At 42.6% G+C, this 17,812-nt stretch overlaps 1 protein-coding gene across 1 annotated transcript in view; it reads left to right on the top strand.

Annotated features, from left to right (window-relative positions):
* Window positions 1-7,932, top strand: part of LOC142666407 (heparan sulfate glucosamine 3-O-sulfotransferase 3A1-like) — an 84,693-nt gene extending 76,761 nt beyond the window's left edge. Inside the window, exon 2 of the mRNA XM_075846435.1 lies at window positions 6,819-7,932. Within this exon, the coding sequence (XP_075702550.1) occupies window positions 6,819-7,440 (622 nt within the window). The 3' untranslated portion in view covers window positions 7,441-7,932. The remainder of the gene's footprint in view (window positions 1-6,818) is intronic.
* Window positions 7,933-17,812: the final 9,880 nt, after the last annotated feature.

Here is a 17,812-nt window from a genome sequence, read left to right as displayed (position 1 = left end):
GCGTCCAATGTCAGCAGGGAAATCCCTCCGCCCCACGTTACTGCGGTCACCAAGCCGACCCATATTCCACTGACCACAATGCTGCTTGATCTGGACGGCACTCCCCCTCGGGCTCCCCTCCATTTTTGCGCTCTCCATATTATTGCTTTATTCAAACATCAATAATCTGGCAAAATTGACAGTTCTTATTATACAGCAGCCAGTAATAAGATTTTTATAATGCGTGTTTCCTGTGCAATAATCTTCCTAAATTGCCTCTTGCCAAATCATGATTTAGTATTTGTTTGCTTAATTCGTTCAGCTGCTGCGATGCATCACCGGGGCGGCCGGGCACCCCCAGCTGCGATATAATGAATTAATCCCTGTGTAGAAAGACGTCAGGTTGAGTGGAGTTGTCAAAACCGATGCAAACCTTCACCTTTATTTATCCTGACTGGCAGTCAAAGGGCGAACAGATTATTGAGGTCTCTCCTATCATATTGCAGAAGGTTCAGCAATCTGTAGATTATAAGTGATGGCATGTGGCAGATTGTGTGCACAAGTGTAAAGTAATGCTTTCAAGACGTAAGGGTGGGTGGCGAGCTTGGGTGGGTTAATGGAGCACAAGGAGCTTTAAAGGGCCTGTTCATTTTGATTTTTGTATACTGTAAGCACAGTTGCTATTAAAAAGAAAGGTAACTGAAAAAGAAAGAGATAGATAGATAGATATGAGAGAGATAGATAGATAGATAGATAGATAGATAGATAGATAGATAGATAGATAGATAGATAGATAGATAGATAGATAGATAGATAGATAGATAGATAGATAGATAGATAGATAGATATGAGATAGATAGATAGATAGATATGAGATAGATAGATAGATAGATAGATAGATAGATAGATAGATAGATAGATAGATAGATAGATAGATAGATAGATAGATAGATAGATAGATATGAGATAGATAGATAGATAGATAGATAGATAGATAGATATGAGATAGATAGATAGATATGAGATAGATAGATAGATAGATATGAGATAGATAGATAGATAGATAGATAGATAGATAGATAGATAGATAGATAGATAGATAGATAGATAGATAGATAGATAGATAGATAGATAGATAGGAGAGAGCTAGATAGATAGATAGATAGATAGATAGATAGATAGATAGATAGATAGATAGATAGATAGATAGATAGATAGATAGATAGATAGATAGATAGATAGATAGATAGATAGATATGAGATAGATAGATATGAGATAGATAGATAGATAGATAGATAGATAGATAGATAGATAGATAGATAGATAGATAGATAGATAGATAGATAGATAGATAGATAGATAGATAGATAGATAGGAGAGACCAAAAGACCACCTATATGAGACCACCCTTTTATCCAGACCTAATTTCCTGTGACAGATTTTCAGTACCACCATATACTATTGCATATTGCTCCTCTTCTTTGAGAAGACCACCCCCCTAGAAGACCACTTTTCAATGCAATTTAGAGCGGTCGTCTCAAAGAGGTTTTCATTGTAGATAAATAGATGGATAACTAATAGACATGCAGATAGATAGTCCATTTTGCATCTTTGTAGGTATTTTTTTTCTAAACTAGTCCTGTGATCCACAGCCAGAGCTATAGAAGCTCAAACATGCACTTAGGAGGTCTTGTCTCCTTGGTCATCACTGGTACCCGCTTCAGGTAGGACAATGGGACGTTCACCATTATTATTAATAGGATTTTTATTTTTTTTAATAACATGCAATTCTCTTTTAAATATGAAATTCCAGTAGGCTTTTCCAAGTAGAATTTGGTAGAGCAGGTTGGGACTTGTAGTTCCTGTCCGGCTGGAAGAGGTCCTGGAGCCTGGGATATTTTGTGTATGAGTCTGATGATCATCAGGCAGTAATATGTCACAGAGATCCCCAGAGAGGTGATTGTTTCAGAGACAAATTAGAGCTTTGTAGCATTAGCAAATTGGTCTCATTATCTTAGGTGCCCTGGGCTCCTGGTGTCAGCTCCGGTTTGGCTTCATTATTTGAAGTGATAATTGTCTCTTTAGAGGAACGAGAGGGAGGTTCAAATCTCTTGCAAGTTTAAGCCCAATGTTTCTGCTCATCTTACCAACGTCGGGCATGCCGTAACTTTTTATTATTGCGGAAACTTATATATAATTTTTTTTATCATTGGGGGGGGGGGGGGGAATGCTCCCTGTCCTTTCATTTAGACGTGTGGTGGATCACAAGTTTTTGCCAGAACATGTGGTAGACAGTAGAAGTCATGAGTCACAAGTATTGCCCGATGAAACCGGGGCCAACATACTATTGGTGAAACCTCTCCAGATGCACAGTGGCCCAATAAGTAGGAACGGCCCATTTCCATCTTAAAAGGTATTGTCCAGTCATAAGAAATTGATGGCCAATCCTCTGGATAGGCCATCAAAATCTGATTAGTGGGAGTCCAACTCCCGGCACCCCGCTGATCAACTGTTTTGAAGAGGCCGTGGCACTCGTATGAGCGCTGCTTCCCCTTCATTACCGTCAGTACTCGTACTGTGAATCGCCGACACACTTCAAAACACTGCGACACACCGCGGCCCCTTCAAAACAGCGGATCAGCAGGGGTCCGGGTAGTCGAACCCTTACCGATTAGATATTGATGGCCTATACTGAGGATAGGTCATTAATTTTTTATGACTGGACAACCCCTTTAAAAAGCAGCTACTTACTGTCTATTGGATTGCATATAAAAGGTGTTTATATACAGTTAGGTCCAGAATTATTTGGACAGTTACCCAAGTTTTGGCATTTTAGTCGTTTACCAAAACATATTGAATATACAGTTATATAATCAATATGGGTTTAAAGTGCAGACTTCGCTTTAATTTGAGGGTACTCACATCCTAATTTGGGGAAGGGTTTAGCAATTACAGCTCTTTAATATGTAGCTGCCTCTTTTTCAAGGGACCAAAGGTAATTGAACAATTATCCCAAAAGCTACTTAATAGGCTGCATGGGCTATTCCCTTGTTAATCCATCATCAATTAAGCAGGTAAAAAGATCTGGAGTTGATTACAGGTGTGGCATTTGCATTTGGAAGCTGTTGCTGTGAACCCACAACAAGGGGTCAAAGGAGCTCCCAATGCAAGTGATACACAGACCATTGTTAGGCTGGAAAAAAAAAAGTAGAAATCCATCAGAGAGAGAGCACAAATGTTAGTGGTGGCCAAATCAACAGTTTGGTATATTCTTGAAGAAAAAGAGCGCACTGGTGATCTTGTGAATTCGAAGAGGTCTGGACGTCCACGGAAGACAACAGTGGTGGATGATCACAGAATCCTTTTCATGGTGAAGAAAAATCCCTTCACAACATCAACCCAAGTGAAGAACACTCTCTTGGAAGTAGGTGGATGAGTATCTAAGTCTACCATAAAGAGAGGAAATAAGAGCAAAAAGCACAGCGCCACATAGTGCAGGTCAATCAGGTTAGACAAGTTAAAGGTAGTAACATACCATGCTCACCTAGATAGTATGTAAAAAGAATATTGAAAAGATAATCACAATGATAGTCCCCAAGTGCTGCTGCCAAGATCCAAACCGGTTAACCGTACGGTCACCGTTTAACAAGATAAATAACAAAAATAAAAAAGGAAGGATCTTATGAGGCGCTGCTACGTGGCTGATAGAAAGAAGGCATGGGAAATAGCAAGTGGAATACATTTTAAATAAATCTATTTAATAGAATCAATATGAACAATAGTGGCTACGCGTTTCAACGCTGAAGCAGCGTCTTCCTCAGGCCATATACATCACATGCAATACAGCTTCTTATATACCATAGGGTATTTAAATTCAAAAGGAAAAAAGGCCGCCAAAGTGAAAAAAGGTCAAAGTGCGACCGTCACGTCAAACATACAGAAACGGCATTTACGGTAAAATTTAAAACAAGGCAATTTTCATATAACAATAGTAAAAAGAAATAAAATAAACTGCATTACAAAAGCAGAATGATATAGAAGATTTCGATAGTAGAAATTTATAAACTGCATGATCCGTCTGTTGGCTGGTAGCTCTATTAACCGTTTGTATCTAATTTTTATAATTAATATACATTTCTACTATCGAAATCTTATATATCATTCTGTTTTTGTAATGCAGTTTTATTTATTTTTACTATTGTTATATGAGAATTGCCTTGTTTTAAATTTTACCGTAAATGCCATTTTTGTATGTTTAATGGCGTCACGGTCGCACTTTGACCTTTTTTCACTTTGGCAGCCTTTTTTTGTTTTGAATATAAATACCCTATGGTATATAAGAAGCTGTATTGCATGTGATGTATAAGGCCTGAGGAAGATGCTGGTTCCGCGTTAAAACGCGTAGCCACTATTGTTCATATTGATCCTCATAAGATCCGTCCTTTTCTATTTTCGTTATTTACCATAAAGGGAAGACTTCATGAGAGAAAATACAGAGGGTTCACCACAAGGTGTAAACCATTAATCAGCCCCAAAAATAGAAAAAGGACAGATTAGAGACTTTGCCAAACAACATCTAAAGAAGCCGCCCAGTTCTGGAACAGCATGAAACTAAGAACCTGGACCAGAATGATGGGAGGAAGAAAATACGGAGAAGGAATGGAATGGCTCATGATCCAAAGCCACCAAATCCTCTGTAAAACATGGTGGGGGGGGGGGCTGGGTCTCTAGTGTTTATTGATGATGTGACTGAAGACCGAAGCAGCCGGATGAATTCTGAAGTGTTCAGGGATTTACGTTCTGCTCACATTCAACCACATGCAGCAAGTTGATTGGACGTCGCTTCACAGTACAGATGGACAATGACCCAAAACAGGAGTTTTTTTTAAGGAAAAGAAGTGGAATATTCTGCAATGGCCAAGTCAATCATCAGATCTCAACCCGAACGAGCATTTCACTTGCTTAACTGGTTCCCGATCGCTGGCTGTATTTTTACGGCCAGCGGTCAGGGACGGGTCCTTAAAACCCAAGCCATAGACTTTTTACGGCTCGGGTTTTAACTTGCTGCCCGCGCGATCGGGCAGCTGAATGTCGGGTCTCCGGCTGTCAGTGACTGCCGGGGACCCTGAGGAGAGGATAGAAGCAGCTTTCGCTGCTTCTGTCTTCTCCGATGTCTTCTTACACAGCGTTCAATGAACGCTGTGTATAGGAATAGAGACAGCAGCAGCGGCGCTGTCTCTATTCCTCCCGATGATCATGTGACTGGTCACATGATCGCCGGGTGCCGTTAGTGACAGACTGATGCTGGGTCTTACTAGATCCAGCACAGCCCTATTAGTGACAATCGTCACTATGAGAGGGCTGATTTCCCCTGTAACTGGGGCTGCTGTGCAGCCCTAGTTACAGGGGAAAAACATGGTGTAAAAGAAAGAAGAAAAATATATAAAGTTCCCCAAAGGTCTTTTTTGACCTTTGGGGGACAGACCATAGTAATAAAAAAATAGTAAAGTAAAGTGCAAAATAAAATGTAAATAATAAATACACATAAAATACCCACCCCAAAAAAAAACGTCCCCCCCCCCCCGCGAATCATTGTTGTAACGCTAGCGCTGACGCAATTACCCTAATATAGACATGTAATATATAAAAATTTACGGTAAACAATGACGATTACAAATAAAAGGTCTATTTTAGGGTAAAACTATGTTATTACCAAAAAAAAATAGCTGAAACGTAAAAAAGCTTCTTTTTCTACTATTATTTTCAAACTTTCAAAAATTCTAAAATAGCAAAAAAGGTGTGTATAAAAACAATAAAAAAAGAAACCTGCATTGTCTATGGAAAAAATGTCGCAAAAATCACGTCGTTAGCCCAACAAATAAAAAAGTTATAGCCGTTTAACTAACACGTGCTAAAAATGGTTAAACGGTGTCTGGTCCTGAAGGCTCAAAATAGCCGGTCCTGAACTGGTTAAGACAAAACTGAAGGCAGAAGGACCCACAAAACAAGCGAAGACGCTGCAGTAAGGGCAGGCAAAGCATCACTAAGGGGGAAACCCGGCGTGTGGTGATGTCCATGGGTTCCAGACTTCAGCCAGTCATTGCCTGCAAAGGATTTTCTACAAAGTATCAAAAGAAACCATTTTATTTATGGTAATGTTCATCTGTCCAATTACTTTTTAGCCCCTGTGTAGAAAAATGGTGGCAATTCCTAAACGTGTCACAGGATTTTTTTGTTCAACCCCTTGAAATAAACCTGAAAGTCCAAACTTCAATTGCATCTCAGTTGTTTCATTTCAAATCCAATGTGGTGGCAGCAGAGCCCAAATCATGAAGATTGTGTCACGGTCCAAATAATTCTGGACCTAACTGTATATTAGATTAACGTAGGCCGAACCCATCGATTTCACCAGACCGATTCTCCCCCAACGGCAAATATTAGGATAAAGAAGGAGCAACATACCAGATCCTTAGTTCGCACAGGAAAATTCCCCTCTCCCCGAGCGTGCATGTGTATATGGCGTCGGGAGTAATAGCTCTTGGCCAAACTAGTGTTTTAAGATGTATGGCCACCTTTAGGGACTGAGCTAATGACAGTGGCTGACAAGGTCATCAGGTTTCTCATTGTCATGTTCATGATTTCTGTGCTTGTATTCATTCATCTTGTTCCAAGTCATCCTCTTCCTCTTTTCTATCCAACTTATAGGAACATAATTTTTTTTTTCTATAGAACTGGGTCTTCACATCCTAGGTTTGGATTGTTGCCAACAGCTAATTGTATGCGATTATATCTTATATTGGATTACCTTTTGCTAATATACTGTATTGTTTTTATGTAGGGAGTTGATGCCGAGGACATTGGACGGCCAGATCACCATGGAAAAAACTCCCAGTTACTTTGTGACCAAGGAGGCTCCAGCCCGGATCTCTGCCATGTCGAAGGATGCTAAGCTGATTGTGGTGGTGAGGGACCCGGTAACTCGCGTCATATCGGACTACACCCAGACATTGTCCAAGAGGCCGGACATCCCCACGTTTGAAAGTCTGACGTTCAGGAACAGGACTACAGGTCTTATCGACATCTCATGGAGTGCCATCCAGATTGGCATCTACGCCAAGCACTTGGACAACTGGCTCCAGTATTTCCCTATGAGCCAGATCCTCTTTGTGAGCGGGGAGAGACTGATCACAGATCCTGCTGGAGAACTGGGGCGCGTCCAGGATTTCCTGGGACTTAAACGAATCATCACAGACAAACATTTTTATTTCAACAAAACTAAGGGTTTCCCGTGCCTGAAAAAGGCGGAGGGCAGCAGTAAACCCCACTGTCTGGGGAAAACCAAGGGCAGGACTCACCCCAACATAGCTCCGGAAGTCGCCCAGAGACTGAGAGAGTTCTACAGGCCATTCAATATGAAGTTCTACCAGATGACCGGCCATGACTTTGGCTGGGACAGCTAACAGATATATGATATATGTTATACATTATATATTTTTTTAACACAGAAATACAAAGTTGATATTTAGCATCACGTCTTCCTATATACAAGCCAGAACACGTATATTGTGTCTTTCCCATAATGTATATGAAGTCTTATTTAATTACACTTTTAGTTTCTTTCCTTCTGGATTGTTTGCTTATTTGAAGCTTTTTACACGTTTTTTTTTAATATATATTTTTCCCAGATGGAAATGTTTCTATCATTGTAGAACTTTATCATCAGAATCTTTATACCGACCATACAAACCCAACCCTAACTGCCCATTTTGTGTCTCCGAATGTTGTGCCTACAATGCTTTGCGCCAAATTAACACGTCTACCTACATTAAGAAAACTCCCCACCCCTTCATTGATGTGCAGGAGAGAAAGCAAAAGACCAACTCTGTTGAGTGGCATTTTTTTATTCAGATTAGAATTTTTAAAGGCCACTTTTTTTTTATCAAAGGCCTCATGCACACGACCGTAAAAACTCCCGTTATTACGGGTCGTAATCACGACCCGTAATAACGGGCTCATAGACTTCTATTGGCGACGGGTGCCTTCCCGTTTTCTCACGGGAAGGTGCCCGTGCCGTTGAAAAAGATAGAACATGTCCTATTTCAGGCCGTAATAACGGCACGGACAGTCCATAGAAGTCTATGGAGCTCTCGTAATGACGGGTGACTACATGTGTGCACCCGTCATTACGGCAGCGTTGCTAAGCGACGTCAGTAAATAGTCACTGTCCAGGGAGCTGAAAGAGTTAACTGATCGGCAGTAACTCTTTCAGCACCCTGGACAGTGACTACCGATCAGTATAAACCTGTAAAAAATAAAAAGAAAAGACGTTCATACTTACCGACAACTTCCTGCTTCCTCCAGTCCGGTCTCCCGCCCGTTGCCTTGGTGACGCGTCCCTCTCGACATCCGGCCCGACGTCCTGGATGACGTTTCAGGCCATGTGACCACTGCAGCCAATCACAGGTCAATCACAGGCTGCAGCGGTCACATGGACTGCCGCGTCATCCAGGGATGTCGGGCTGGATGTGAAGAGAGGGACGCGTCACCAAGACAACGGCCGGGTAAGTATGAATTTCTTTAACTTTTATTACAGAAAAGGCTGTCCCTTCTCTCTATCCTGTACTGATAGAGAGAAGGGGCTGCCGATTAGTGCAGTGCTATTTTGCCGCCAAAACCGTGCTCGTAAATACGGGTGGAATACGTGTGACACCGGACCCATATTTACGGGCACGGGTTCGTAAATACTGGTGCAAAACGGGTGGAATACGTGTGACACCGGACCCGTATTTACGCCAGTATTTACGGGTGGGAAAAAATACGGTCGTGTGCATGAGGCCTTAGGCTTCGTTCACATCTGCGTCAGGGTCCCGTTCTGACCATAGGTTTCCGTTTGCATCACCATTGATGTCAATGGTGACGGATCCGGTGCCAATGGTTTCCGTTTCTCTCAATTGTGCAGGGGTTCGATCGTTTTGACGGAATCAATACCGTAGTCAACTGCGTTATTCATTCTGTCAAAACTACGAAACCCTTGCACAATGGAGACAAACTGAAACCATTGGCACCGGATCCGTCACCATTGAATTCAATGGTTTCCATTTGTTTCAGTCAAGTTCTGACGGAAAGCTCAGACGGAACGTCAGAATAAATCCCTGACGCAGATGTGAATGAAGCCTTACCGGTAACCCCCGTTAATTAAAATTTTTATTAATGTGAGCAGTTGCAGCATTTTAATTTACTATAGGATCTGAACCCTCTAGTGAGTTTGCATTTTGTATACAGCACTATGGGCCATGATTTATTACCCTTTCTAGGGTCCCATTTATACATGATAAACTGGATTTATGGTGTTGTGAGCGTTCATTCCTCTTTTCCAAGTGAACTTTATGTCAGCCTCGCACCCTAATAAAGTCTCAGCATTAAGGCCCTATTACAGTGGCCAATTTTGTCCGATGCAGCGAGCGCCGATCAACAATGATCGTTGATCGGCGCTCGTTTTCTCCTGTCACAAGGAGCTATGTATGGGAACGAGTGCTCATTATTCCGATCGCTCGTCCCCATACATTATAAGGTCGGAAGCGCGTCTCCCTGTTTACACACCAGATGTGCTGCCGACAACGATAATATTTAACTTTTTTAGAACGATATGATCAGCAGATGATCGAGTGTTTGCCCGTTCATCTGCTGATCGTTGCCCCGTTTACAGGGCAATTATTGTCAAAAATCATTCTATGAACCCTCTGCCCGATAATTGCCCAGTGTAAAACCCCCTTTAGGGAGTCTATTCTGTGTAATGCAAACAAATATATTTTTATCATTTCACTTTTTTTTTTACATACAATGGACACAGCCATTTTTTCAGCTTAACGTGTCCCTCCAATCGCAAAATCTTGTCCGATCCGGCAGCGGTTGTGGAGAGGCGCTACTGCATGCTGGGCAGCCGCCGTGACAACTGTATAATGCCCTGAGGGTTTAATGCACAGGTTCTATTTCAGTTAAAAGAGACCACGCACAACATCCTCTGGGTGCCGCACGGTTGCTGGCGCTGCTATACCACCCGGCGTATAGAAACGTCTCTTTACGCCAGATGTGAGATGAAGAGGGAGCTCCCAAGTTCAGGGACACTTTACAAATATTCTAGAGAAAATATCTCAGGGCTCATGGACACTGCTGTATTGTGGCCCCATACAAGCTCCGAATTGTGTGAAGCCGTATTAGGACACCCAACTTTACCTGTATACCACCTACAGAAAAGAAATTGTGCTAGATCAGATGTTCTATTGCAGAGATATTTTCATTTTATTTTTTCCTTCATTTCTTTATCTACTGTTGCGCGAATCACGCGCAATACATGGAAGTGCTTCCGTGTGCGATTGTCACGCACCCTTTGACTTCAATGGGTGCGTGATGCGCGAAAAACGGCCAAGTATTGGACATGTCGTGAGTTTTACGCAGCAGACATACGCTGCGTGAAAATCACGGACTGTCTGAACGGCCCCATAGACTAACATAGGTCCGTGCGACGCGCATGATTTTCACGCGCGTATCACGGGCGTTAAACACGTTCGTGTAAATAAGGCCTAAGAAACATGAACATTAATAAAAGTTTCTAAGTAAGTTATTAAAACTCCTGAGTCATTTCGGGAAGTGTTTGTACTTGTTTGAGGCATTTACGTCAAGTTTTTGAATTGTACCTTTCAAACATATCGTTTAGATGCATTTGTTTAACAATTAACACTCATTATTCTGCTAAATTACCCACAAATAATTGTGTTTTCTCATTTCCCACAGTCTGTTTTACAATTACTTTATTTCACTGACACATGCGGTAAATGGCTCCATTTATCTTACTGGAAAAATATTTCTTTTTTTTTTCTCTTGTTTTTTTGGTACCTTCTGCATTGCTATAAATTACAATATAAACTAAAGACTTAAAGGGGAATACCCCCAATTGGTCTTATTGTTTAGTTTATGCTTAAATGTACCAAAGCTATTTTAATTATTTATTAATTGCCTTATGTAAATACTGAAGAAATAAAATATAAAATATCATGATCAAGGATTTTTTTCTACTTAACATGAAGAAGATTCAAAGTGTTTTTTCTGCAAGACTCATTATTGCCTAAACTTTCCTTACTCGATTCGCTCCCTCCTTCACATAATCCGTCTCTCCCTGACTGTGTGTTATACATAATACAGAGAAGAAATACAACGACGATGCCTACGCTGACCAGGCTTGCTTACAGTTTCTGCTCTTCTATTGCCAGATAGACTCCCATCCATATCTGCACTCGTTTTCCTACATAACCTCCACCGACCCACTACATCTTAAATATCTATCTGGGTTTGCTTAAAGGGGTTGTGCAGTTTCGAAAACCCATTTCATATAATCTTTTAGGATCAGGATCCTCATCTCTTGGTAAGAGTGCTTTATATCTGAAATAAATCAAAGGAAGAAGCGCCTCATGGTGCAGAATCCCAAAACAATACTGGACAGGAATGCAGGTGTAAGAAATATCCTCACCTGGGAAAGTTATGCAGTGTCCAGCTACAATGCTGTTGAAAGGCATACAATGGATAAAAGTTGCTGCTGCTTCCTAGCCTATGGGACCAAAAAGTTCCACCGCGTGGCAATGGATCAGTGCAAAATATATATATATATATATATATATATATATATATATATATATATATATATATTAGAGGAAGTCAAGAAGCACTACTTCATCCGGGAGGTGGAAAGAAAATAAGTTAAGTATTTAAGGAGTATTTATTAAGGTAACGCGTTTCAACGCCGGACTGGTGCCTTCATCAGACATTAGGTGTGATGAAGTCACCAGTCCAGCGTTGAAACGCGTTATCTTAATAAATATGTAACTTAAAAGAGGCTCTGTCACCACATTATAAGTGGCCTATCTTGTACATGATGTGATCGGCGCTGTAATGTAGATAACAGTGGTCCTAGTAATAAAGAAGCTCTGTCACCACATTATAAGTGCCCTATCTTGTATATGATGTGATCGGCGCTGTAATGTAGATTACAGCAGTGGTCCTAGTAATAAAGAAGCTCTGTCACCACATTATAAGTGGCCTATATTGTACATGATCTGATCGGCGCTGTAATGTAGATAACGGTCCTAGTAATAAAGAGGCTCTGTCACCACATTATAAGTTCCCTATATTGTACATGATGTGATCGGCGCTGTAATGTAGATTACAGCAGTGTTTTTTATTTAGAAAAACGATAATTTTTGACGGAGTTATGACCTATATTAGTTTTATGCTAATGAGTTTCTCAATGGACAACTGGGCGTGTTTTACTGTATGACCAAGTGGGCGATGTGGAGAGAAGTGTATGACGCTGACCAACTTCATTAAATAAAAAACTCAGTTTCCTTGTTAGGTCTGGACTTCTTGCCCTACAGCCGTTCTGCACCTGACCCGAGGGCACAAACCATCTCCAAGACCTCTCTCTCCCTTCCTGGGGACCCTGCCCATCAGGAATATATGCAATATCAGCTGGGTAACCACTCCCCAGCCCCTCCAATACTATCCAGGGTTAAACGCCCCGAGTTCTCTTTCAACAATCTCCATTGTTGATTCTCCTTCTTGCCATTACGTGCCTCCAAAGACCCCTCCTCCTACCGCCATCGCTACTGTGACAAAAAACCCAACCGTCAGATTCCCATAAACAGGAGAAAAATGCTGGGAGGGCGGGCGGGACAAATATTTTCTCCTGTTGTCCAGCGGGAAAGAGGGCTGCCTCTTCCCTGCATGGACTTATATACATTACTCTCCACCCACCACATATAGATACATTTGCCCCATGCCCCTTTCACTTAACCCTCTAATCCCTATAAAATAGCCTAAAACCCCAAACACCTAGTCATGCGCTCCCTTCATTACGGCTGCGCCTACATTACGTTGGGCTTACTTGACTTAAGGTATGTTTGATGACTTTCGCTATCTATGACCTTACACCCCAAACCCCAATAAGAGACCACACATGAATTTTGGTGTAAAGGCCACAGCAGCCATTTATTAAACACACACCTTTTTATGCGATAAAATAGCATAACCATAAAAACATCATAAACACTCCATAATAACATCCTGCTCTATTTCCCACATTCTCCAGATAAAGGATCCTTGAAGGCACTTCAGTCATTAAATAAAAAACTCTGTTTCCTTGTTAGGTCTGGACTTCTTGCCCTACAGCCATTCTGCACCTGACCCGAGGGCACCAACCATCTCCAAGACCTATCTCTCCCTTCCTGGGGACCCTGCCCATCAGGAATATATGCAATATCAGCTGGGTAACCACTCCCCAGCCCCTCCAATACTATCCAGGGTTAAACGCCCCGAGTTCTCTTTCAACAATCTCCATTGTTGATTCTCCTTCTTGTCATTACGTGCCTCCAAAGACCCCTCCTCCTACCGCCACGACAATCATGTGTGACCCCTTACACATGATTGTCCCTCCACAACTGCAGGGCTGTCTCCATGCCCTCCTTGATGTCCAGGGTCCACATATCTAGACCCACCTCGTTCAAATGAACGCCATCCGCCCTAAGAAAACCGACCTCTCTGCCCTCCAACTCTTTGTGCCGCACCACAACACCACCATTGCGTGCCACAAACCTGCCAACCACCTTATTCACCTTCGCTCTTGCTTTATTCAGACTATGGACGGAACGGGCCTGACGCCACACCTTGTGAGCCACAATATCCGACCAGACGATCACCAATCCTGGAAAAGGCGACCACAACCGCAACAGATCGATCTTAACATCCCGCGCCAAATCCCTGGACGACCGTATGCCTAAATCGTTGCCACCAAGGTGCACCACCAGAATATCCGGCGCCCTGTCCAAACCTGCATAGAACTGTAGCTCTGGTAACAATCTACACCACAGCATGCCCCGCAGACCCAACCATCTGACCTGAACCTCTGAATGATCCAGGCCCAACTGCCGTCCAGCCGGACGAACATCTGCACACACACCTCCCCAGTGCACGTAGGAGTGCCCAATGATCCATATCAAGCAGGGACCTGCACCTAAAACAACACAAAACAGCAATGTAACTACTCCATATCCACCTCCAGCACATCTTATCACCACCTCCTCAAAGCAAGTGAGGCCGCACATACAACCTATATCGGTCTGACTCCCACCTACCGATCTTCTTAACCATCGCCGGGGATAAACCCCACCGAGCTGCTTCCGTAGCTGCGCCAATTCTAAAAGAGTGAGAGCTAAAACCGGGATTCCTCCCAGACCTCCGCGGACCGTCGCCAGGGTGCAGCTCCGGACCAGCAGGAGGAGGAGGGTCCCTGGAGGGGCTCCCTCGGCGCCGACGAGACTGAGGCGTTACCTCTGGGGAAGGCCTCTCCGGAGGCCTGGAACGCCCGCTGCTGCGTCCCTCGCTCTCCACCACAGCCGCTGGAACCGGAGGAAGAGCCCCGGCAAACATCTGATCCAGCCAGCCAGCACCGTGCATCATCGCCGCATCCCGGATCCTGGCCATCGTTATCTCCATCGCCGCATCCATTACAGGTCAGTGTAAAAAACGGTGTTATTTTTTTTTATTTTTTTTTTTTTAAAACAGTTATAATAACAGGACAAATATTTTCTCCTGTTGTCCAGCGGGAAAGAGGGCTGCCTCTTCCCCGCATGGACTTATATACATTACTCTCCACCCACCACATATAGATACATTTGCCCCATGCCCCTTTCACTTAACCCTCTAATCCCTATAAAATAGCCTAAAACGTAGTAGCCTAAAACCCCAAACACCTAGTCATGCGCTCCCTTCATTACGGCTGCGCCTACATTACGTTGGGCTTACTTAGTGGCTGCACTGCAGATCTGCTCCTATTCACTTGAATAGTACTGCAAATAGTACTGCAGCTCGGCCGCTATTCCGTGACCGGAGGCAGCTGATCAGTGCGGGGTCCGGGTGTCGGACCCCCACCGATTATACACTGAGGACATATCCAGGGGTTATCCGGTCGTGGAAAACCCATCTATAATCCATAGTGGAGAGTCCCTAAGGCCCCATTCACACGACCGTAAAATCGCCAGTCCGTAATTAAGGGCTCATTTGTTTCTATGGCCGACGGACACCTTCCTGTATATTTACGGGAGTGTGTCAGTGCCGTAGAAACATGCCGAAAAAAATAGGACATGTTCTATTTTTTTATTTTACAGACCGTGCTCCCATACTTTATAATGGAAGCACGGCCCGTAAGAACGTCTGGCTGTCTGCGGGCACGGTTGTGTGCATGGAGCCTTAGTAAGAGAGGTGCCACAATAATGGACTCAGCCATGTATTATGGGGCGCCATGTAATAACATCTTACCACTGCAGCATGGATGGGATATTTCTGAAATCTTTTATTTGTAGTCAACTTTACTTTGGAGTTTATGTGGGTGAAAAAAATGAAACATCCAAAGTCACCTTTTTTAGGTCTATATAATGGGTATAAATTTCAATACTAGGTGCAATGATGAGGTTTTCTGTACATATCTGGTGCTGTAAATCTTACCTATTCGTGTTGGTAAATAAAGAGTTAAAACGACATGGTATTTTGGGTCACAGCGCTGCAGCATTCAACAACAGTTTAGCGCAGAACAGAACGCGGCGTAATAGGGATCCATTAGTCTGCCGATCACATTGCTGCCAGTAAATTGTTTTAATGTGCAAAAATTGTCCGTGTCTTATTACATGAGAAACTTATGTGATTTGCTTTTAGCAAAGTGAGGTTTCTAGCAAATCCATACAGCGTAGGACAAGCGAAACCCACAGGAATTAAGAGGCTGGTACAACGACTCAGAACAGCGATCATCTTGTACACAAATAAATTGCTTTAAAAAAAAAAAAAAGGAAAAAAAAATAAAGTATAGTTGTGTCTGTAGAGAAGTCTGAAAGTTTTCTGCAGCTTTTACGGATAATTGCAGGTTTTGTATTGAGAAAACTTTAATGACCGACGAAAAAAAAAAAAAAAAGAGGCAATTTGTGTCACTTTGTGTATTGGCTTTTTACAATGTTTTTATGGTTACAGGCATTTATATGGTAAACTAGATATACTATAGGCAGCCATTTATTTTTTTAGCGTGAATGAAAATCTCTGTTACAAAAGGCAAAATCGACGTAATGAAAATGATGTATTTGTTTGTACTTTTTGTAGGCGTGCGCCTCACTTTTCCCATCATGAATTTTTGAAGCAAGATGTAAAAAAGTTAAAGGTATAGTTTCGGAGATGAACGTAGGGGTGAGACTAGTCACAGACCGGGTAACAAGCAAAAGAATGAGAAGTTGTCACAGCCCCGCCCCCAAAACTCACATCAATGTCTTAGGCTCGGATTATAACATTAGCCACATTCAATGTAAGGGATATCAATGGCACCCGACAGACCCACTTGCCTTACATCAGGGTTTCATCATTTTAATGGTCAGATTAGTCTGCAGGCAGGCTATTCCTCCTGCAAAATCTGCCAGAATCCGACCGAGCCTCCAAAGCAAACGTGAACAGGACCTTATTCAGGTTCTCCGCTGTAACAGCATTATGTAGAGTTAAAGGAGCATTTTACTTGAATTCTATTCTAACCCCATCCATAAGATTTTATGAAAATGAGCAAAAAGTGAGATAGAGGGGTGGTATACATTTTTATTTAAATCCTACTATTTCTTCTATTTTTGTTCTCATCTTCTTCCAGATGTTTCAGGGTGAGGGAGTAGGATCTGGTCAGAGAGTGGGTAAGTAATGGAATATAAGTCATGAATAATTACAAAGGAAATATTTACTTTTAGCCCCTTAATGACCACCCATTTTGTTTATACGGCAGTTATTAAGGGTACTTGTGCCACAGTGCCGCCCCATCACGGCGCTCTGACATAAGCCCGGCATGGGTGTCTTGCGCCAACTACAGCGTGTGTCGGGCTGTCTAAAGACAGCCAGGTTCCTGCTCTAACGGGGGGTGGAGGGTGGCAGGGGGGGATATTAATGTTTTCTTCAAACCTGCCCATTTAACCCCTTGTATGCCAGGGTCAATAGCAACTAAGTGGTTGTAAAGGGAGGGGGCTCCCTCTTTCAGCTTGCCAGCACACCCGCAACAGGGTGCCGATGGTTTTTATGGCAGCCGACGGCCTAACAAAGACCCCCAGGTCTGCCTTCAGTGTACGCCTATTGGGCCCTGCCAAATGCATAATACACTGCAGTACAAAAGTATTGCAGCGTATTATAAAAGTGATCAAATGATCGCGTAGTAAAGACCCCTAGTAGAGTTAGAAAATAAAGTAAAAATTCTTTCATAAAAAGTTTATAATAAATAAATGAAAAATCCCAAGTAAAAATCTATCGCTGCATCTGTAATGACCTGGCATATAAAACTGTTATATTTAACCCGGCAACAGGGCGGATACGTAGTACTTTTACGCAGCGTATCCGCCCTGTGTGAACTTACCCTTATGGCTGTTTAGAAAGATGGTTGCCCACAATGGGGTCCAGGAGCCACATGGGACTCATTGAACTTTACTTGATGAGGTTTCTGTCTCCCCAGTCCCATGAGAAACAATTGTCTAGGGTTCTATGAGACAGTACTGGATCTCTGCCACTGTTTGTACGCCAATCATGTGCCAAGATAGAAGACATCAGTCATAGATCGCTTCTGCCCATCAGTCCTGATCTCTGATTGTAGAGAAGGTTATAAGGAGAGATGGCACCTGTTAGTAGAGGGGGTGCAGGACCATGTAAGAGACAAATGCGTTGTATTATAAGGGTACGTAGCTGGTTCTATTTTACAGTCCCAGGTATGTAATGTTTTGGAAT

The sequence above is a fragment of the Rhinoderma darwinii genome, chromosome 13, assembly GCF_050947455.1.
Source record: "Rhinoderma darwinii isolate aRhiDar2 chromosome 13, aRhiDar2.hap1, whole genome shotgun sequence".
Lineage (NCBI taxonomy): Eukaryota > Metazoa > Chordata > Amphibia > Anura > Rhinodermatidae > Rhinoderma > Rhinoderma darwinii.
The sequence above is the reverse complement of the archived record's forward strand: the minus strand, read 5'-3'. Positions and strand labels throughout refer to the sequence as shown.